The 24,554-nt window shown below is 35.0% G+C and overlaps 2 protein-coding genes across 7 annotated transcripts in view; both read left to right on the top strand.

Moving 5' to 3' along the window:
- LOC117574269 (endoplasmic reticulum aminopeptidase 2) overlaps positions 1-17,877 on the top strand; it is a 31,998-nt gene extending 14,121 nt beyond the window's left edge. The window contains exons 1-13 of one of the 6 annotated variants that reach the window (XM_034258013.2): positions 1,392-1,899; positions 4,808-5,062; positions 5,972-6,112; positions 9,361-9,549; positions 9,640-9,722; positions 9,806-10,014; positions 10,860-11,040; positions 11,105-12,452; positions 13,587-13,729; positions 13,793-14,055; positions 14,955-15,084; positions 15,147-15,518; positions 16,556-17,877. In XM_034258013.2, the coding sequence (XP_034113904.1) occupies positions 5,020-5,062; positions 5,972-6,112; positions 9,361-9,549; positions 9,640-9,722; positions 9,806-10,014; positions 10,860-11,040; positions 11,105-12,452; positions 13,587-13,729; positions 13,793-14,055; positions 14,955-15,084; positions 15,147-15,518; positions 16,556-16,708 (3,255 nt within the window). In that variant the 5' untranslated portion in view covers positions 1,392-1,899; positions 4,808-5,019 and the 3' untranslated portion in view covers positions 16,709-17,877. Of the gene's footprint in view, positions 1-1,391; positions 1,900-4,691; positions 5,063-5,971; positions 6,113-8,160; positions 8,225-9,360; positions 9,550-9,639; positions 9,723-9,805; positions 10,015-10,859; positions 11,041-11,104; positions 12,453-13,586; positions 13,730-13,792; positions 14,056-14,954; positions 15,085-15,146; positions 15,519-16,555 lie in introns of those variants that run through there. The other 5 variants (XM_052006749.1, XM_052006748.1, XM_034258010.2 and 2 more) reach the window with 5 other exon arrangements.
- A 2,643-nt stretch (positions 17,878-20,520) lies between these two features.
- The window catches only part of LOC117573886 (segmentation protein cap'n'collar), a 50,662-nt gene continuing 46,628 nt past the window's right edge, over positions 20,521-24,554 (top strand). Inside the window, exon 1 of the mRNA XM_034257373.2 lies at positions 20,521-20,733. The gene's annotated coding sequence lies outside the window, so the exon portion shown is untranslated. The remainder of the gene's footprint in view (positions 20,734-24,554) is intronic.

Raw genomic sequence — 24,554 nt, forward strand, 5'->3', positions numbered from 1 at the left:
GCATTTGACAGCTGTTTGAATATTAATTGTTCGCAAAGTTCACGGCAATTGAGAAGTATTTTATTTGTTAGCAAAGTTCTCAAATTTAAATTCGGAGCAATATTGTAGTACATTTTTTAGAGTTCTGAAAAAGCGATTTCGTTTTTTTTTTGTCAATCCCTGATGTTTGATGGAATCCCAAATTTCTGTGTTCTGTTCTCAATAACATATTCGCTTTATTTACAATTCTCTCTCTTTATAAACATATTTTTGGGTTGATCGAAAATGATCGAAATGAATTTTCCCCAATTTATTTTTATTTCTGCTGCCAGAAAAAATGTTGTGGTTTTGATGGAACCACAAAATAACATAAAAAACGCAGTTTTCAATTGGAATTTTACAACTCTTTAAACTTAAAGCACAATTTTGGCTTTAATATTATATTTTGCTCTAAAAACGCGCATTTCAAACGAATCGAATATACAGAAATGGAGGTAAAAGTTAGAAAAATGTGCCCTTAAACGTATGAAAACTTTTTCGACAACTTAAGCTAGCCTTAGAGTTTCCTCAATGATGCAATAGAAATTGTAGTTGTCCATAATTGTAATGTAATGAGGAGTTGTGTTCCATTTAGTGTCACGAAGAAAAGAAGTAAAGCAGAGAAGCGCCACAAAGTAGGCAATAAAAGGCGGCATCAAAGCATCAAAATACGAGTGAAACGTGCGCTCGTAAATCTCATGCGGAATTTGGCGTCATGGCAACGCGACAGGAGCGTTTATAGTGCTATCTAACAGGCAGCATCCAGCATCCATCCCTTAATCAACTAGCAACAGCAAGAAGAACAAGATTGAAGAAGAAGAAGCAAAAGTGTTTTGCCGATTGAACCTTTGACTAACACATGATAAAGAAGCAGCAGTAATAGCAACAGCAGCAGCAACAGCAACAACAACAATTAGATAGACCAACTCTGACTGCAATGGGGAGAAGTACAGAACATAACGGGGGTTTGGGGGTGTTGTTGTGTTTAAGGGTTGCAGCAGCCTGGCAACACCAAAAAACAGCAACAACAACAAAAGAAAACACTCCACTATTTATGGACAAGTTGTTTGGCAAACCGGGTGCCGGGCAAAAGGGAGCCGGCAAAGTACACACAGAAATTTCATTTTCATTTTCGCAGGTGAGAGCCAACAAATTTGCCAGCACACAAGAGAGTGAGAGCGAGTGTGTGGGCAAGTGTGAGAGCGCGTATAATTGAAGAGAGCGAGAGTACGCTTGGACATGCGCTGCAAAAGCTCTCTGCGTGCGAATGGGAAGAAGGAAGAGAAAGAGGGCAGGCAAACAGGCGATTGCTTATGGTCAGAGGGGGGTAGAAAGACTGTCCATTACAGTGTTGTTTGAGAGGGTTGCTGCAAAAAAGGCCGGAGACGCCACGGCGTGGCACAACAGCATCCAGTTGGAAAATGTACGCGTAGTCAAACACATCACAAAGCGCGTGCGAGCCGAAATAAATCCAAAAGCGAATCCCCGTGTTGACAAAAAAAAAAACCTTTACTCTGAACTGAAAAGGAAATTCCTCAGACCCCACATACAAAAAATACACACACACACACACACAGAAGCAAACACAGATGCGTGGCGTGCTATCCCTGCTCCCCTTTGCCTATCCCCCAAACCACTGTGCGTGTCTATAACGAAAAAAAAAGCAAATAGAAATTGCCAAAAAAAAAAGTAAAGAAAAAAATACGAAAAGCAATCAATTTGGCAATCGGCTTTTGATTAATCAAAGCTAATTAGTAACGAGCTTTTTGTTTTGGTGCAAAACGGTAACGTTAACGGTTTCGAGTGTTGAGCACGTGAAATTGAAGCGAACGCGATTTGTTTAAAGTGAAACTCGAGTGTCGGGAGCTTAAAGTTCAAAGTGTGAGGCCAAAACAAATAATGAGCTTTTTAGCTTAATTAAATGCAATCGCGTCACTTGCATTGATTAATTGTTGCTATTTTGACCTTTTTGCCAGCCAAGTCTTCTCCCCCCAAGGCAAATATGTACATTGGCTTATAGTCGACTCAGTGGTCCGCATTGAATGTCAACATTTCATTGTTGAACAACAACAACACGAAATGCAAACGCAGCGAACTCTGCCGCAGCCGCTGCCGCTGTTTTGTAGGCAAATGCACTAAAGCCCCACTCACAATTCAGTCAAGTGGCAAGCGAAAAAAAAATGGAAATGAAATGAAATGAAAAAAAAACAGCTGAAAAAAGCAAACTCAAAAGTAAAGGCAAAAAAGAAAAGGAAAAAAGTCAAGACTGGAAAGCGCACTATTGACATATATACGCGCATTCAGAAAGCACTCAGAAACGCGCTCGTTTCTCGCCCAAAAGAAACGCCGCATTATCAAAAGCTAAGACAAAACAGGAAATTCACTTATACTCTTTCGCTCCCACTCGCACACACACACTCTCTCTCACACTAAGACTCACTCTCGTGTAAGGAAATGCGCGCTGTTGAGCTTTTGCATTTTGACATTTCATTTTCAAAACACAGATTCCATTGCGAACATCAGATGGAGTTTTTCTGCTCTCTCTCTTTGTTGCGCTCTTCTGCTCTCTCTAACTTTGCTCTCTCAGCACTCATTCCAATAGTGCTGTGTTTACTCTCACTCTGATGCTCTCCGCTAAGTCTCTCCCTCTCTGGCTGCAGAGGCGCCTTAGATGTGCGAAGCTCGAATATTGTGTGTGTTTAACAACAACAAATCCTCGATAATGACATGTATGAGAATGTAAACAAATGCAGCAGCGTTGAAACAATACAATTATTCTTATTCTTATATTAACATGGTAAACATCTCATGCTGTGAACGCGAGAATAAACTGAAAACCATAATTATCTGCCAACTTTTGACGAACGTTGTATGCACTTCCTTTTCTTTAAGAAATTCCTTTTTGAAAAGGAGACGATTTTGTGCCTTGTATAGTATTTCTGTTCCTGAATTTATATTGATGACAAATTTAGTGTTCTCAATAATCATATATATATATATGGTAATGCATTTCTTTTTCATTCCTGTAAGAAATTCTTTCGATGCCAAACTTTATATCGTGTCTTTAGTATCATAAACATATGATATAAACTGTTGTTTATATGTCTTTATATGTTACGCCTATGTGGGCCAAGTTTCACACAACAACAATACTTTGCCTATTTTTATGTGCTGTCATAAATATTTTTCATGGCATTGTAATATCCTCGGCTAGAGTATCAAAAGAATGAGCTCAAGGCTGTTTGCTCTGTTCAAGGGACAAGTGTATACATTAGAAATTGTTTTAGTCATGCATTGTATTATATTACACACATTATAATGGGCGCAAAATAAATGAATGAGAATTCACACTGTTGCTCCGGTCGTATGCGTGATGTGTCAACCTGTATAAACAGCAAATGAAATCTAGATGCTTTAACAGCAACAAGCGGATAATTGAGAAAACGACCAACATACAATTATAATGTTTATACCTTTTCTAATGCACGACAAGAATATTAACATACCATATAATTATTATTCGATTACGCGGAATAAAAGTAAAATTTAAATATTTCATCGCCTAAATAGCAGGAAATGTCATTTCAAAAGCATAAAAATAGTTATTATCTTTATATGTTTATTTTTGAGGAAATACCCCCAATAAATCGGAAATAGATAATCGACGCTGAGCATAAGTTCAATCAGCTAACTGGACTCGTGTTAGTCGGAATCACCTTGATTATTGTTATTGGTATTCATAGCCGGCAAACCGGCATTCCTCGATTATATTGCAGTCAACAGGCGACGTCGATTCCAACTTCTGTGAAATCTAATCAATACTAGTGCTTTACTAAGTATAATTCAAACGAATTGGCGACCATAAACCATCCATAGAATCTTATCAGTTGATAAGCAAAGTGTGTGTTGCTGAGCTATTTGCGGACAATATGAATAATTTTTTGTTTTATTGAAAGTTTGAATTTTGTGCATTTTTCGCATAGTAATGGTGATTAAATTTCGTTACACATTATTTTGATTTCTTTTTCGGTTTTGCTGTTACCTTCAACCAAAGCGTATCACAATTTGGTTTTATGCTTTTTGTGATAACCGCATAAAATTCGTTGAGGATGCTCAATGCAACTTCAGCTTCAAGTGCTGCTCAAAAGCAGACGGTAGACACAAAAACAACAAACACACAAACGCACACACAGAGAAAATGTATTTTGGGGGTTGATTTTTGGGCGTTGAAAAGCGCTTTTCACTAATTCAATGCGACATTGAAATTGCGAGCAGCAGCATCCAAAAATTTTGCAGACGTAGACGACGACGATGACGATGACTACATCCAGAGACAGCGCCAAATGGGCGAATGACTAGACGGGATGCCGGCTGCGTTTGCTAAATAAAGCCGGCGACCGGAAGGGCGGCAACATTTTTTGGCTGCAACCAAAAAATAAAAGAAAAACAACAAAAAAAATAAGGGAGACTCGACTCTGCACATACATATATTTTACTTCTTTTCAAGGGTTTCGACTGTGCATAAATTATACGATTATTTGGCCAGCAGATTATCAGCTCGTCGTTGAGATACAGATTAAGAGAGAGAGTGAGAGAGAGCGAAGTGAAGGGGGAGTTAAAGTAAAGGGTGCTTCGTGTGTGTGTGTGAGAATTCTCTTTTCGGCTTCATAAATGTTGTGTGGCTAGTACATAAAATATGCATGATGGACACGTGGCTTGGCTGGTCAAACGAATATCGGGTATAAAAGGGTTCCAAATTGCACCAATTGATTCTGATTTGATTTCTCAGCAACTTGAACTTTATTGCGGTATTAGCTTGTGATACACGTACGTGGATATATAGAGCATACATATTTAAACAATAATTAGGCGGCGTTTGAGCAAAACGCAGTTAACGTTAACGTATTGGCCGGAAGACAAAGAGATATCGGCCCCGTTAAGATTTCGGTCGTTGGCGGCGGTCAGAAAGGTACAAAAATTTGGCGGCGCGAGCGCATCGAAATGACAAATGATCCGGATTTAGATGATTGTGCATTTCTATCAGGTAAATGAACAAAAAACAATTAAGAAACCTACATTCGAGTGAGCTCGACTGTGAGATACCCATTTTCAATAAAAAAAATATTATCAAAATATACCGCAAATATATACTAAATACTAGATTTGGTATATCGACTGTGAGATACCTGCTACATATTCTCAATAAAACTTATTCTAAAAATATACCTCATAAATATACTAAACACTAATAGATACTGACTATGTGCAATAATATACTAAAATATATACCAAATGTAGAATTTGGTATAAGGAAATTGCACCACATTCAAAATATATTTCAAAAATATACCAACAATATACCATAAAATACTAAAATATGTCAACTACTTTATTTGGTATATCACAATTACACTACACTCAAAATATATTCTAAAATATGTAAACTGTACGCCATCATATACTAAATTATACCAAATAATATATTTGGTATATCGAAATTACACTACATTCAAAATATATTATAAATATACCAAATATTCACCACAAAATAATAAGATATACTAAATACTATATTTGGTATATCAAAATTACACTACTTTCAAAATATATTATAAAAATATACCAACAATATACCATAAAATACTAAAATACACCAAATACTATTTTTGGTACATCAAAATTACACTACACTCAAAACAAATTCTGAAATATTATAACTATACACCATAATATACTAAAATATAGCGAATACTATATTTGGTATATCGAAAATACACTACTTTCAAAATATACCATAGACTAATAAGTATACCAGATTGTCAGCCAAAGCAACTAAAACCCGTTTGCAGTATTGGCATTGCAATTATCAAACGTGCAAATATTTACACTCTATATAAAAATTATATGTGACTTTCACATCTCCAGACTTTAATTACATTTATTCGCTTCACAGGTGGCGAATCGAGCGGCGGACGTCAGACGCGCAACGGAGTCGCTGTCTGCTCGCAGAGACGCGCTCTCCTCGTTGCCGGCATCGTGCTCGGCTCCCTTTTGCTGACGGCGATTATCATTGCCTACGCTGGACCACAAAATGGTAGGTTGCATTGTGCACACTTGTATTTGCATTTCCATTTCGCTTGCGTTTTTCTTTTTTTTTATCTCTTTTTGTTTTTCCTCCCGCCTTTTTTTCCTCACCACAACAAAAGGCAGCAACAGCAATAACAAAAAGCAGACGTTGGCAATGCGCCTCGTTCTTTTGCCGCTTGTTAACAAATATGTTTTCCGTTTGTATTTGCACACTGGGGAAGCTGTTTATCACGTCTTTTGTCAATTACTCTCACACACACACATGTTGTACCACATTGCGTATGCTTAATTTTGAGATAATGTTACGGCGATAAGTGACAGAATGGGAGCTCTGCATGAATGCTAGTAGAGTTGAGTGAGATGGCGCCATGTTGTCTAGGGGAATAGAGAGAATAATTCAGTAATTTGCATTTGATTAACAAAATGTTATAAATTTTTTATTTAATTAGCAGACTAAGATAATTAAAGAAGAAACTTTCATTATTACTAAAGCAAGTGAAGTAGTTAAAGTCTTAGAACTTTGTTCGACCAATTTTAAAGAGTTTAGCATCATTAAATTGATGATTTGTTGAAGAAATATGTTCTAGAAATATGGATTAATTAAAAAAGTCTATTAATTTCTTAAGAATACCTTTAGTAATGTATTATTCGTATTTCAGTGATTGAAAGAGATTGTATTAAAAGAAGCTTTGAAGTATTTTAGTGACAGAATTATTGACTGAATAGTTCTAGAGATAATAATACTTCTTTAAAATTGTTGATAAAAAAATAAATTACTTCTTGGAAGTATCTTCAAAATGAATGTGAATGTTTTAGTGATGCAATTATTTAGAGAAAGAAAAAATATCTATTCTCATATATGAATAGTATCATTTATAAATACTTTATATTCTCAAAGGCTGTTTTATATATGAAATAAGTTTTGAACAGCTTAAGACTCCAATTTACATAGCAGCATTAAAGTTGGAAAAGGATCCTACCCAAGGCTTTATTTTTGTCGACTAATGAAATTTAAGCTTGTTAAATTGATAAATATGTACAAGATATTAGAAATCTCTGCACACTTCATTGTTATCCCAGGAATCCGTTCAACTTGTTGCTCAAGCAAGTCTGGAAATAGATTTATTACTAAACCGGACAATCGCAACACCAACAAAGCCGCACTTTGGGTAGCCCGCATATTCATTGGGTTCTGTTGCATAAATCAAGTCCGAGTAAACTAGCATATGCAACCTTTATACTACGGATTTGCTTATGTGATATCAATATGTAATCACATTAAGTTGATGAAGGTTGCGGCAAACAGCAACAGACTCCATCACATAGATGCCGCTGCCTGTTGCAATATGCTTTTAATAGTATTAACACAGACCAAATGCCATTATAATATTCTGGGCATACTTCCCTCCCTCCCCTCAGGCGATATTGTGGCAAATCGACTCCCTGTGATGCCAAGCGACAACACATGATAACACGGCATCCACACACACACATACACAAGTAAAGTTGCATCAGAGGGGGTTCATATTATGTTGCAGAATGTATGCAAAGTGCAAACATAAACCTTGTGTTGCATACTTAATGGGGCTAAATGCACTGAAGGCTAATTGCATTACGCCAGACAGCCACACACACACTTATATGAGTGTGTGTATGTGTGTGAGAGAGTGTCTATGGGATGAAACACTGTGTGACCAGATCGACACAAAAAGTATTCAAGTCAATTATTTCCCTTTGCCGTTGCACATTAATTCCCGCATTAATTAATTGATGGACAGCCTGGAAAAGCGTTTCTACACGCCCTCAAGGCTTTTTCACTTTGCCTCCCCCCCTCTCTATATACTATCCATCCCTCATAATTATTCATATTGATGCCATCGATAAGTATCTGGTATATTTTGTATAATCAACATAATCAACTTAATACTAACCATACGTATTCTATATATAAAACTTATGCAAATACTATATGATAAATATGTATACATAATTTGTTTAACGTTTTTCTTTTATACACTTTGTTGTTTCTTTGTTTTTTGTACAAATAAAAAAAAACCGAAACCAAAAAATACATATTTTATGAAAATTTCTCTTAAATGCTTGTTTGATTGGTAAAAATGTGAGTAACAAATTTTCCAACCCACTTCTTCTAACTGGTAAATACTCGTAACACTGACTCGTAACTCCATAATAATACCATAGTAAATATTATACAACCCCCATAATCTGTCAGCATGTCGCTGTGTACTGTCTTTCTTTCTTCTTGTTAATCTATGTTAACTAGTTATTTTTATTTTACTTCTTTAATTATAAACTATCTCCCTGTGTTAAAATAATAGTTCTTCAATATCTATTTCTTTAGATGTTTTGAGGTGAAATATTTGCTTTATACATTTTAATCAACATTTACTACATGCTCGAATTATCTTATAATCATTTTATTTTGTTATTTTTAGGGTATAGTTGTAGGATTTAAAAAATGCTAAATTTAAAAATACATTTTAGATATATTTTTTAGACAAATTTTATACTGTCATATTTATGAAAAATTATATTTGAAAACATTAAGTAGTATTCAAATATACTATATTTTCAAGTTTTATTAAAAAAACTAAACTCGTTTTAGTATATACTGATTTTATACACATTTTTCAGTATAACTCTAAACTTATTTAAAAAAAATTTAAATTCTGTTTTAAAACATTAAGTAGTATGCAAATATACTATACTTTTATTTAAAATACTAAACTCATTCTAGTACATTCTGAGTTTATATACATTTTTCAGAATATACGCCATTCCAAGATAATTTCTTTAGATTCAACAGTTTTAATAAATGTTTCATTAAATCTTCGTTTTTAAATCTTTTTTAGATTTAAGGTTACTCTGTGTAACTTTTTTATATTCCTTTCCCAAAATACTTTTTGTAAATGAATTATTTTTAGACGTGCTAGCAAACCCCAATGAAATCTTCCTTTTAACTTTCTACCTAACTTTTAATTTAAACTCCCCCAAAAAAAGACAAAAAAAGAGTATCTCCCGCTCTCTAGAGATTTTGTTAATACGTATTATGAGTTTTGTTCTCTTTGTTAATCGTGTAAAACGCAGTTGATTAACATGAAGCATCAACGTGCTTAGACCACAATTCCCCAACCGAATCAAAAGCAGACTCAACCCAAACCAAACCAAACCAAGAAGAAACAAAACGAAAACAAATTGTATGCTGAACATTGCATTTGTATGACCTTTTTGCAGACTGTTCCTGTGCGGGCAAAACGACGTCTGGCTATGAAACGGATGAAGAGAACAACACACAACCATTCAATCCGATTGCAACGAACGGAGAGCCATTCCCCTGGCTGGACAAGATGCTGCCGACAAGTGCACGACCCATGCGCTATATGGTAACGATACATCCCAATCTCACTACACTCGATGTCAAAGGTAAGAAGCAGTGCCAAAGCAAACAACAAGTAGAAAGAAATCTTTCAACTGTTTGCTAATGTAATTTCTGTACTTTTTTCTTGTGGGCAGGTCAAGTAACCATCGATCTGTTCATTGAGAAGGAGACCAACTTTATTGTGCTGCACATACAGGACCTCAACGTAACGGAGAAGGTGAGTGAAGTCCTTCGACTTGAACTTGGACTTGGAGCCATAATTATTAACGGTCTTTTTCACTAATTGCGAAATTGATTTAGGCCCTCGTAACTCCGGGTCCCAAGGGATATGTGCTGAAGATTGTCAAGGTATTGGAGTTTCCGCCACGCCAGCAATTGTACATTGAGGTGAAGGAGAAGCTAAAGAAAAAATCCAATTATACGTTGAATTTGCGTTGGTATTCCAAATTGAATCCAGAGCCCGAGGGCTTCTATGTGGATCAGTATGAGAGCTTCAATGGACGGGAACGGTAAGCAGAAACAGTTCGCAAATGAATTCATTATAAATTTATGATTTTTATGAGTGCTTTGCAGACGTGTGCCATGTTAAGTTTATTGATTTTTTTAAGGCAGCTAAAAGATATAGTAATGGAATGCGAAGCGTTCCGACAATTGTATTGCTTATGATATAAATTAAGAAAGATTTATTAGACTAGCCTTGAACATTTGACTAAAAACAGATGGACAAACGGTCTGACGATTGCCACATGAACTGAATTCAGCTTAACGATAATACAATAAGAGACTTATTTATATATTTAGAAGCTGTTGGAGAAGTTGTTTCATTTTTGTTAACTTGATTTTTATGGTAGCTATGCGATTGGATTTATCTTAACATATATGTTGCTAATAGTAAAAATAAATATGTCTATAAAGTTTGATGAAGATAGTTTTTAAAATAAGCGACTAATGAGACTAGAAGCACATGGACAGACGGGCAGACGGATTGAAAAAAATGGGCATACGAACTTTAAGTTAATGCCTTATGAGACCTATTTAATTTCTGTATGCTTTTTAAATAATTTAAAAATAAAATGCAAATAGTTGTATAACATTATTGGAGTTTAATAGTTAGTAATAGTTTCTTAGTGGTATCTTTCATTTCCATTAAAATCTTTTAAGAGTACCTTAATAATTTTGGCAACTAAACTTTGAATTTAGCTAAAGCCAAAGCAACTAGCAAAGCACAATAAATTTTAGGCTAGATTATAAATTAATTTGTAATCTATGCTTTTAGAATAAAAATAATGAAACTTTCAATATCTTTATCATATTTTTAATTAAACTCTTTTAATACCTTCCCTTCCCTTCACAGCCTTCTCGCTGCCACAGTCTTCAGACCAAATGGCGCCCGTCGCGCTTTTCCGTGCTTCGATGAGCCGCATGTGCGTGCTCCCTTCCGTGTCTCTGTGTTCCGTGATCGCTTCCACATCGGTCTTTCCAACTCCATAGTGCACACCACAGAAGATGTGGGCTTCTACATGGGCACAGGGCTGGTAAGTCAAATGATATTTACTCACAATCAATACGTAATCAACTAATGCCAATTACAATTTGCAGCTGCGTGACGACTTCATTGAGACACCGCCACTGCCCGCTGACGCCATCGCCTGGGTTGTTAGCGACTTTCAGCGGGAATCGCTGCAACCCTCCGCTGCCTATATACCCACCACAGTGGCTCCGGCCACCGCTGGCACTGGCAAGAAGCCATCGCAGCTGAACAACTACACGCAGCTGAAGAGCAAGAATCCGCCAGTGCGAAATATCACAGCGTTGACGCATTCACTGAATGTGAATCTGACGCCGTTTCAAAGTGCCAACAGCACCACAACCACAGCGCTGCCCGTGATCATCAATGGCAACGGAAAACCCTCGAATCTCACATCGCTATCACAGTCCACAGGCTCTTCCATCAAGCGAGCACCTTCTTATACTTTCTATGCACCACGGGATTTGTTGCCACGCTCCTCGTTCATTCTTCACACATCACGCGATGTTCTTGAATATCTGCAAACGTGGCTGGACATCAGTTACCCTCTGACCAAGGTGGACTTTGTGGCGCTGCCTTCGCTGGATCGCAATCTAATCTCATCGCTGGGTCTGGTTACACTCAAGACTTCCTTTCTAACGGATCCGCATTCAATAACCTCGGAGCAATATCAATTCAGTGCGCTGCGCATTGCCGAGGCGATGGTTCGACAATTCTTTGGCGGCATCACCTCACGCAAAGTGCTCAAAGATGTCTGGCTGTGGGAGGGACTCATTCAATACCTTGGAATTCATGCTTTGGCTCCGCTTCAAGAAACGTGGCCACTGCGTGAAATGTATCTACTAAAGATGGCAACAGCTGCACTGGATATTGATGCCATCCAAGGCTGGGATAGCATTATGAATGGCACGAGTCACGATGGCAACAATGAGGAGTTCTTTGTGCAGAAAACCGCTGCCATCTTTTCCATGCTCCACACAGCCATTGGCGAGGATCGTTTCCGTGGCTGCTTGGGCACTTTTCTCAAACTGAATCGCTTCAAGACCGCCGAACCTACAGATTTGTGGACCATTTGCACTAAGAAAGCGAACGGTTCGAAGAACATCAAGGACATGATGACCCTGTGGACTCATCAACCTGGTTTCCCTTTGTTGACCGTCACCAAAATGGGCAACAGCATTTCCATTTCCCAGCGACCATTCAAACCCGCCGATTTTCTGGCAATTCATGATGACTCCTACGATGGCAACAACTACAACAAGACGACGGTGAATGCCACTGAGATGCCCAGCACAGTGGCACCTACAACGCAGGCCAGCAAACACAAGGCAGCGCCTAGTATGAAGTGGATCTTCCCAGTCACCTATGTGACGGACATCAACAACGTCAGCGAAACACTTTGGATGCAGAATATTGATGGTGAGTAGCAAATGAGAGAGAGAAAAACACACATTGCGACCTAGATCATTCTATAATTCAGTTGATAACCCAACTGAACTCTCAACCTCCCAAAATAGCAGCAAAATTACGTCTAATTCAATCCAGATCGTCGCATAAATCATCTGCCAAGTGACAAGATCATTTACAAACTTATCGCTTTGAAAAAAATGCGATCAACCCATAAATAAAGCTCTCCACGAACATAATCAAAGATCACTCAATAACATCTGCATTCATTATGAATGAAATAATAATCGAAAATATCTCAGACACAAACGAATTCAGTGATCAGTGAAAGCATTGCAATGCGCAACCTGTTTTAATACTAAAATGAGATCGTCTGAGAACAAAAACCTTCTTATCTCTAATACAAATGCGATCAGTAATTACTAGTGAAATTATACGACAATTAAACCTGTTGTCCAGTTGCTATAGTGATTAATGAACACGTCATAAAACAGTCGACAACGGCACTTGTAATACTGCGATTTAGAATTTAGTATATATTGAAAAAAAAAAGAAAACATATGACTACTAAGTCTAACGCAAATGATTGATGAGGGCAAATATTCCATTACAAAACTGGTTGGAGAGAACACTTATTAAGTAATTTCATCATTATCGCATAGGTTCTGGAAGTGTATAATATGTTGTAATAATAGAAGTTTGTATATTTATTGAAATGGTTTTCATATTTATAGATAAATGTATAGAAATGAAGAAAAATCTTCATTGAAGTAGTTTCAGTAGATAAATCTATTCATTGTAGAAATGGAGAGAAGTAAAAGATTAATTTTTCTATTTTCCATAACATTATTCTTTCAAATACTATTCCGAATTATATTAGTAATTCAATTTAGTCACTTATTGATCATATTTTCAAAACAATTTTCAAATTATGTAAAAATTAGAAATACCTTATAGCATATTAGAATACAACTAAGCAATTACATTAATATTAACATAAACCAGTCAGAAATAAAAACCGGAAATGTCGCGTGTCATTAACAACTCTGCTGACCTTAAAACTTAACTCAATTCAATTCAATAATTCAAAACAATATGAGATCAATGATCGCTCGACTAACCAATGTCAATTCGAAACCATTTCAGTGACTTTCAATGTGCCGGAGAATGTGAAATGGATCAAGGTTAATGCCATACAGAATGGTTACTATCGCGTTGTCTACAACGATGACAACTGGGCGAGTCTCATCGAGGAGCTGTCCAACAATCCCAAGCGTTTCACCAGCGAGGTTAGTTATTACTTAATCTTCTGATTTAAAATTTTATTAATGAATTAATTCAAACTTTTACAGGATCGTCTGGGCATGTTATCGGATGCATTTACGCTGTGCCATGCGAATCTGTTGCCCTGTGAAATCACCATGAACATGATTCAATATCTGCCGAGTGAAACGCATTACGGACCCATGGCTTTGGCTGTGCGGCATTTGGAGAAATGGCGTCGCATACTCAAGTACTCTGAATGCTTTCTCATGCTTAGCGAGTTTATCAAAATGAAAATATCCACGGTGATGGAGAAGGTGGGCTGGATCGATGAAGGCGATGTGGCAACCAGGTGAGTGGGAATATAAATGTGAAGTGTTTATAGAGGAAGAAATTTGGCAATGGAAATGTGGTTCAACGGAAAATAAAAGGTCTTATATTTAATTTAATAATGTAATTTAATAATGAAAGAAATGATTAAATAGATTAGTTAATAAACTAAAAAAGTAAGAAAGCTACAGTCGAGTGTGCTTCACTGTAAGATACCCGCTAACAATTTTGAATAAAGGTAAAATATTGCGGTATTGAAAATATATCACATTGTATATTTGTTATATCGATATAATACTACATTCAAATTTTACCTAGATTGCAGAATATACCAGACTGTCAGCTAAAGCTTACAAAAGTATTTCTTTAATAACTTCTACAATTTTTATCGGATCGCAACCTAATTTTCAGGAATCACCTAGACTATAGTTACTATTGTAAATACCAAAATTAGCTTTAAAATTACGCTTAATTTTAAAGTAAAAATGCTGTAAAAAAAAAATTATAGCTCGGTCTAGGTCATACGTACAGACGGACATGGCTAGATCGACTCGGCTGTGGACGCTGATCAACATATATACTTTATAGGGTCGGAGATGCCTTCTTCTATCGATAATATATATTTCCTGCCGGCACAAAGTTATAATACTCTTCTACCCTATGGGTAGCGGGTATAAAAATTAATGTTAAAATTAAGGGTTCTATTGAACACAGAATTATTGCAATGAAACCGTGGTTCAACAGAAAATAAAAGGAGCGCAGTATTATAATTAAAGTATTAATGTAAATAGTGAAAGAAATGATTAAATAGCTTAGCTGATTAACTAAAAAATTAAACTTAAAGTGAAAGTTTCTATTGCACACAAAACTTCCAAAGATAAATACCTTCAACATAAACTTATAATCTAAATCTCTTTACAGACTCATGCGTCCTGAAGTGTTGCTGGCCTCGGTGCTGTGGGAGGATATTGATAGCATTACGAAGGCAAAGAATATGCTAAATCAATATTTATACTACAATGGCTCGGCCATTTCACCCAATCTGCGAGAGGTAAGTCAGCTATAGAGTAAAATATATAAATTGAAATTCATAAATTCCTTTTCCCCCCTCAGGTGGTTTATACGGGTTCAATTCTCTCTGGTGAATACATCTATTGGCAACATTGCTGGGAGCGCTTTGTGACGCTGCAACGCACCTCGGAAACGTTTGTGGAACGCATGCAGCTGTTGCGTGCCTTGGGCAGAACCAAGGATGCTTGGCTGCAGAATCGTTTGCTCTCGCATGTCACCATGCTGCCCACCGAGGAGGTGGTCCAGGTGCTCAAGGCCATTGCGGGCACACCGACGGGCGGTGCGATGGCTTGTCGCTTCCTCCAGGCCAAATGGTTTGAGCTGGAGAAGCGTCTGGGACCGGGCACCATTAGCTTTGCCAAAGTGATATCGGCCATAACTCAATATGGCGCCACAAAGTTCGATTACGATGAAGTAAGTAGTTGACTATAAAATCTTTCCCTAAATATATTACCTTTTCTTATATACACATATATTCCTTTATGTATTATTATTATTAAGTATGTATTATTAAATTTTATTTAAGAAAAAAGAGCTCTAATGCTCTAATGGCCTTTACTCTTAGATCGTAATAATAATTTAAAGAGACTGAAATTTTATTTATTACTAATTTTGAGGCAACTCATTTTTTATTCATTTTCTTTTAATAATTTTTCTTAAATATAAACACAATTATTGATATGCATTTACAGCATTTAACATTAATGTAGAAAAGCTCTAAAATTTGCTCTTAAATTGTAATAAAAAGTGAATTTAATTTATTTGTATGTGTTTGTTATCTAAAAAAAAGATATACTCTTAAATTGCATAGCTAGAGTTTAGTATTTAAAATTAGTAGTATTTTAGTATTTATTTCAATTTGTAGTATATTTTAATATATTTTTATTTGTTCTGATTTATAGCATGTATATTAAGTATGTATATTATTTTAGTATTTTTATTTTCTGTATGTAAATTTTAAGTATATTTTTTTATTTTCTGTATTTAAAAAATATATATACTCCTAAATTGAATAGCTAGAGTTTAGTATTTAAATTTAATAGTATTTTAGTATTTATTTAAATTTGTAGTATATTTTAATATTTTTTTTTATTTGTTCTGATTTATAGTATGTATGCTAAGTATGAATATTATTTTAGTATTTTTATTTTCTGTATTTAAATTTTAAGTATATTTTTTATTTTATTATTCTAGTATTATTTCTTCAATGTTTCTGTATGAAAAAAGTATACAGTTACGATTAGACATAAAAGTTCTAATGCCCTCTTATGTTATACTTCTGGAACATTAAATAGTTTATTAAAAATGTTCTTTATTTACACAGAAAAGTTCTAACATCCAGTTTGCTTATTTTATTCGCACTTTTGAACTATTTAGTATATTAAAAATAAAGATTTCCATACCAATACAAATACATCATTTCAATTTAATAACACTCCCTCCATTTACAGCTGAAATCGTTGGTGCATCGCTTCGGACGTGGCCAGGGAATGTCCGTGTTGAACATGACGCTGAGCAGCGTTGCCTCGAATGTGGAATGGGTCGCCAGATCTCAGACAGCGCTTTATAAATGGGTGGAAAGTAATTTGCATTCGCATCGATAGAGGACTTTTAATTGAATTTTGCAAATTGTCATCGAGCATTATTATGATTATTAGTTAAAATTCTTTGGTTGGAAATGATCTCTTAAATCATTTGTAATTATGTTCCTTGCACTCACACACACTCACACATACATACATACTAATTTTCGGGAGCTAATCATAGTAATAATAATATTTACCATATCATTGCCATATATATATATTAATATATAAATATTTAACAAAAAAATTGTATATCGACAGGGTCTCGAGATCTCTCCATTAGTTTGACTTTAAGTTATCCAGCTCTTTTTGCCCCCCTTTCTCTTCCCGCCCTTTAGGCCCATGAGTTAACACCAAATTAAAAAATGATAAAAAGACAAGCAAAAAATTCAATCTGTAAACTGTAAATTAGAATGATAAACAAAACAAAACAAAAAATACCATATATCTATAGTTATAGTATATGGAGTATAATGCATACTGATGCCATTTTCTATTATCTACAACTGAACATAAAGATATATCTATATATTGTATATGTATATGTATGTGTATATTTTACAAATAACAAGAAAAAACAAAAAACAAAACAAAAGCTAAGTAATATTTAAGCGAAAACAGATCGAACATATTTTTTCAGCAAAAACACACAACTATGAATCCATTAACATTATGATAAAAAAAAACAGAAAAACAACAAAAAGAAACATGAATATAAAAAATATAAGATATATATATATCTGTATAGCATATTTAGGATTAATAAGCATCGTTTGTTAGGCATTATTCTTGTATGTGTCTGTGTGTATATGTGTGCGAACCGATATATATGTATGTATCTAGATATAGACACAGATATACATATATCACAGATATCTTCCTTTTCCAAAAACAAAATCGAAAAAAACAAAACAAGTATAGTAGTCACGATATACATTAATCCATATTGACATACATACTCTCACATACATACATATGTACATAACATAAAGCGGCAAACAAAAAGACACTTTTTATTTCTGCACATAATATTACAAATTTTCTACTTTCACTTGCATTAAGTACATAGCAGTATTTATAAATCAGATTACACTTTAATTCAATTTAAAGTTTTAAACTTTTTACCATGATTCCAGTCTCATTTATGATCGTAGATTTAACTTCTTATTGAAAGTTAGCAGGTGAAATTAACAAATGCAATTTCTTTTTTTTTCGAAAAGTAAAGATCAGTTAAAATCCTTTATCAAAATTAGACAAATTTTTCGAATTTAAGCTTACGCTAATCAGAATTCTTTGGCAAATTAAAATCTTCTGAAAATTCGTTTTTTCGAATAGTAAAGATCAGTTAAAATCCTATATAAAAATTAGTCAAATTTTTCGAATTTATTATTGAGTCATGCTCAATATTCCATTTTGTAAGCTTATGCTAATCACAATTCTGACCTGATTCGAGTGCAATTAATCTCCAAGGGTTTTTGCTAAATTTGATGTATGAGTTTTTGCCAAGACAAAGTTCTACTCGTATTTTTTCTGGTGTACAATTGATAAGCACAAATGTTTTCACATAGTATAAACTAGATTCGAATCTTTTTGCTATAACTTCTAGACAACATTGAGTCAGGCAATAATAGTTAGCTGAGAATAGCTTACTATCTATGAGGTCTTTTTTTTACGAAACCCATAAAGTTATGTTGTGGCTATAATGTTGATAATCTGACAGTTATGTTGAAGGTGGGGGCGTGAGGCTATCAAGAAATAGATTTACACAAACGCTCCAAAAACAACACATCTGTCACTTATCTCTGGTCGACTATATAGCTATATAATATATTCTCAAGAGCTGCTATACTTAATAGAGTAGCACTGATAACCGCAGAGGCTTTTGAGGCTTGATTATTTCTATATATATAGACTCACTTTAAGCAAATGTAAGGTTTATCAGGTAGGTCTGAAGCGGTAGATGATATGTTTGACTCAATCTTCCGGCTTGCCGCTTTTCGCGTTGTTGTTAGCCAAAAAAGAAAGAAGCAAAACAAAAACAAACAAACAACAAAAAAATTGGCTAGCGAGAGATGTTTAACTCGAAATGCTAATTGGTATTCCAATATTTTTAGACCTGCTTTGGCTTTTGTGGCTCGAATTGAATTTTATTTTAGCTAAACACTAAGACTAACTCGATAGATACTCAATAACAAATGTCAATCTGCTCAGATACAAAACAAAAATTATTATGATGATACAAATATGACAAAAACGAATATGATACACTACAAAAATGCAAAATGCAACAAACTTTATTAGCTAACCAGAAACAAGTTTTGGAGTCGATTTTACTGTTTTCGAAAAATGTATAAACCAAGGGAAAAAAATTTAATATAAATACCGAATACAAACATACACTTAAAATCAAGTCGAAATTTAGAAAGTTTTACAAATCATTCATCTAGGAATTTATATATAGAGACATTAACAACAGCAACAACAACAACATCAACTTTGAAGAACATTCTAATTATGACAGTTTAGTGTTGGTTCGATGTAAATATTTATTTACTTCATTATATACTCAAAAATCCCAGTTTTGCTCTTTATTTATTTTGACTTCATTCACACCCTAGATCTATCTAACTTGTATACTTGCGCATATCCGTCCACATATTTGTTCTCATTCCGGATTTATCAAGCTGACCTCTCCCCCTCCGTCTCTCTTAAGTCTCGCCCCATATGGATTATAGAAATTATCTTTTGTATAACATTTAATATGAAAATTCTAGTTAATTTTATTAGACGAAATTTATTTGCGACTGTTCTTAAGCTTTATCTATTGTATCATCTTTTATAAGGAAAATTGTGTAGAAGAAGAGGAAGAAGAAGTATAGATGGAATGCAGGCAAAGCAACTTTAAAGACGTAAATCTAATTGTATGAAAGCAAATATATGAATATATATATTTATGTATATTAAGTCAAATGGGAATACATATAAATAAAAATGATAACTAATATGTAATAGAAAATAACAAACAATAATTTATCTTTTGTGTTGGTGGGTGGAGGGAGGCAATCAATAAACATTTGGATCGGGTAAGTCGAATGCCATAGCCATATACCCTTTATTGCTGCCTATAAATATACTAATCGTTTGGAACATTACTCATCCAAGGGCCTTATCTGCAATTACAAATATCGATAGCTTTTTCAATGGAGAGCGCGCGAGAGAGAAAGAAAGAGAGAAGAGTGCGAAAGAAAGCGATTATTATGCATTGCATCAGCAAACAAGATACGACGCTTTTATACCCTGTACTTCAGAATGAAAGATAAGAAATCTGATAAGAGGCGGAACCGAAATGATTAAATTATCGAAATACAATATTTCCAGGGTATACGCTTGACTTATCACTTTTGAAGTGCCCCTTATCTCATTGTTGTGTCTTAACGCTCAAATGCTACTTTTCTATGTAAAACTAGCCGACGACAACATGCTGAAAATTATGGCAGACGGCTCAATAAATATTATCTCTCGCAAACACACACATACGCACACACACGCGTGACAAACACACAATCAGACACTCTCGCTGTGCCAAACAAGAGCAACGGCAGAGGACAGAAAGAGAGTTCTGTGCACTGGCTGTGTAGCTTTGTTGTTGTTATGATTGTTATTCATTTTATCTTGAAGCGCCATCGCGTGTCGAATCGTAGCGCGCGTTGTGGGGCCCGAGGGCGGACGAAGTAGACGAGTAGTCGGCCGACTAACCGACCAGCTGACCGAAGCGAAGAGCGTCGGCATTCATATTGGCATTCGTCGCTATGGTCGCTCAGTATATTGTGAACCGTTCAGAGAACGTCAACATACGCACGCCGACTCTCGACTCTCTTAAGCTTTTCAAAAGCACCTGTGGAATGTTGTTTTGAATCTGACGTAAAGACCGCAAACATAGTACGAAAATCGTATGCAACAAGCAAAACACAAAGTGATCAACAAAAGAAAAACTACAAAATTTACCAAACAAAACAAAAGAAAAAAGCAAAAGTGTAACGCATGTATGTAAAAAGTTAAATTTAATTTCGTATAATTAATTTAAATAGTTCTCGCACCGAACAAACGTTAAACTATCAAAAATGGCGAATGGCGAAAAAATTGCGCCGTTAAAGTTAAAGCAACACAAAACGCTGTCAACACTTTCGCGCCCCTATTAACAATCAACAAACTAAGCGCGTGTCTAGTGCTCCCATATAGATATATGTATATATGTGTGTGTGCAGTATCTCTGTAGTGTATGCGTGTGTTGAGTGCCAATGGTTGTGTGTGCGTGTATGTTTGTGTAAATTTGAATTGCGTCTGTCAAAAAAAAAACAAAGCAAAGCTCGCTCAGTGCAGTGACTGTAAGCACCCTGTTTTATTCTACACCCTGTGTAACTTTTGCATTAAAAAAAACGGGAACAGTTCGTTAAGTATGTGAAGTATCTAATAGTATTGATGTTTTCGTATAAATTACCGGCATGTGGTCATCGAGTTGTTTTCCTGCTAAACCCAAAACACATCAACAAAAGGCAGCACCAATTGCTTGACTGCGCAATACCCTGTAAAGTAAAATAGACCGCAACAAGAGACTTTTTTCCACAACAAATGAAATATAATTTTTAACCTGCGTCTTATCAAAGTCATAAATTATATTTAAGACCCCTTCACTATTTAAAGCAACTGCACTTCACAAAATCCCCCTGATGATCACACTAGATATAGTAGCGTATGGTATATATTCAACTATGTACATATTGAGCTATTATTAGTCCGATTGTCATGAATTTTAATCGATCAAGTACAGTATCTATTCAAGTGCTTATTTTGAAACTGCAGCATACCCTTTGGTCACGCCCTTTTCGCAGGGTATTTTGTGCTATAAATAAATACATATTTACGTTTATTATTCTAATGAATTTTGCGTTCGCATTGGAAGACTATGGATTATATAGACATAGACAAATTATAATATCTATGCATACATACAAACAAACATACATATGTATAATGCTTGATTGCACATGTTAATAAATGTTTAACGGGTTTTTCAACTATATACTATATAGTATATCTTATATACATACATGTGTTGTTAGAGTTGAACAAATATCAAAATAATTCTCTTAATTGCTATGGTACATAGTATTACATTTCGAGTTAATTGTTTTTCGTTCCCCATTTTGTTGTTGTTTATTTCGTTTTCTCGCTCGGCTGAATCAAATGATATATAATATAAGTCGTAACTGAGATGATACGTGTGTACAATGTAATTACTAGCTAGCAATTTGTCTGAGGAGTGCTAATATTATTGACACGATACTTACTTTTTATACTTTTCAAAATACGAAATTCAAATTCCGTGCGACGGATGCGAAATTCGAGATTCTTTGGAAAGGTTTACTATACATGATGTGAGTACTTTATTTAGAAGGCTCTCGCGTAATTGTTAAAGTCAATATGAGGCTTGTTTTGCACTTTGTACGCATCCGAGATGTGATTTTGATCCGGCAGGTATCGATAAGGCAAAACTGAACAGAAATAAAAACGAGTAAGAAAGCTGCAGTGAAGACTGCTGGACTGACAAATATCCGGAACTATTTTTAGAGAATACGAAACAAGCTGTAGGGTTGAGGATTTTTTACTGTGCTCTCAAAGGAAAAAGGAGAGGAGGCAGGGAGGATCAGGAGCTAAACTTTTTTATACGTATAAGATCAACATGAGTTTTGTCACTAAATTTCGTGACTCTAGCTTCTGTATTCTCAGAGATTGAGGGATTTATATAAATGGATAGAGAACGTTATACAAAATCTCTGTGCAATATTTATACATCCAAGCTTCTTCTCTTTCGATTGATCCTAAACTAGAACACCCTTCTTCTGGATGGCTACCGGGTATAGAAATGGGGAAAAAACAGAAGTTAAGTATTGAAAATAAACAGGTTTTTAACGCTCTCTGTCGTCGCACAAGGCTTAGTTAATTTGCATTGGTCGACAAACAACACAGCATTACAGTTTCGACCAAATTTTGATCATTGCCAAAGTCATGAATGCTTTGTCATCTCTGCTCACATAGTATGTATTAAACATAAATTGACGACATCACACCATCGTTAAAGATAGATAGATACTACGTATAACATTTACTCGTTTCGTGCGGTGGAAAGTTGGACAACTGTAATACACACAGTAGTGCACCTCTTAACATGACTTTCGATCTGAAAGCTACAAAACGAGTGCCAACGAAGCTCGTTAAAAAAGCTTTTGCAGATGCTGTGAGTCAGCGAAACAGATATGGATCGAGTTAACAAAGAAACAAAGAACTAAACCCGATTAAAATTGGCACTAAAACTAAAATCATCTACTAGGTGCTTCTTAGTTAATTTTGGAGTTATTAGACCTCTATGATAGGCAATTAAGCACGACTTTAAGCGGAAGCTTTAGAAGTTTTTCACATAGTCATGTCATAAAGTCAACTTGACTGGTTTTAACATTTTAATAACCGGTATTCCACCAGTGCAAGTACTTTTTTCAGTTACGCCTCTTTAGGCTTTAGCCCATGTATGTAATAATCGCTTGAATTGCGCAGATTTTTTTTTGTGTTTTTGTATTCTTTTTTTGTTGATTAGCCGAAACAGTTGGAACTCATAGATAGTAAGGGCTAGGAACACCCAAAGTGGTATGTAGATCTCCATATCGTTTACAACCGTTTCGCTTTTCAAACTTAACCTCTATGGTGCCAATGGCTATCTTATCAGGCCATAATAATCTTATACACATATTTGCAATCATATATACTCGAACTCGTATGGCCGAAGAACTTAATTTTCCTTGTCTAATCAATATTTTTTTTAACTTTCGAAGCACACTTATCAATATATGACTGAAATTGACTCGACAGCGATGTTATCGTCGAAAGTAAAAATAATAGAATAATAACAAATTGGGGGTGCTCTGCTAAGGATTACTCTATAGAGGTGCGAACTGCTGGAAATACCAAAAAAAAAGACGCAATTTAGCAATACATTTGTGAAATTCGACGTTCTATTGAGAAATATCTCTTAAAATGAATGGATTCATTTTGAAAATTTAAAAAAAATCACAATTCAGTACATATTTAACGATATTTTATGGGTAATAATTCTTCAAATAATAAAATTCTGATTCTATCATTTTAAATATTATATATTGTTATTAAAAATTTCAATAAAGTTTAAACCATAATTATTTTTGTGCAAAATAAAAATAAGATTCGTAAAAGCTATTTTTTATCATTGAAATCGCATTACAATAATTATTATGTATGTAAATAATATATGACCATTTATAATTACTTTCGTCTTAGCTATTTATCTACGATATTTATGGAACCAAAATTACATTAGGCGTATTTATTTATGTAAATTTAAAAGCTTCAAAGACCTGCGACCCTAAATTCCAACCGGTAGTTAATATAACCATCTATTTTATAGCAAAGATTCTATACTATAAATATCTGCCGCACCTTTCTGAGAACAGAACTGAGATCAGCAGCAACTTTGTTTACCAATCGAATTTAAGTAACTCTCTCTCCCTCTCTCTCTTATTCGACCCCCTCGAGGTAAACGCACCTTACACTGACACTGATATTGTTCTCTCTTGTCGCGCGGTCGCTAGGCGCGCTTGATAAACACACACATACACACACACACTCATTTAAATGTGTATGGGCCCGAGCCAATGAGCTTAATCGCTCTGTAGATGCAAGTGCAGATAAGAAACATGTGCGTTTGTGTGAGTGCGTATGCAAATGCGTATATATGTATGTAGTTGTTTGGGAAAAATAAACTTAATGGCTTATCAAT

Source organism: Drosophila albomicans, chromosome 2R, assembly GCF_009650485.2.
Source record: "Drosophila albomicans strain 15112-1751.03 chromosome 2R, ASM965048v2, whole genome shotgun sequence".
Lineage (NCBI taxonomy): Eukaryota > Metazoa > Arthropoda > Insecta > Diptera > Drosophilidae > Drosophila > Drosophila albomicans.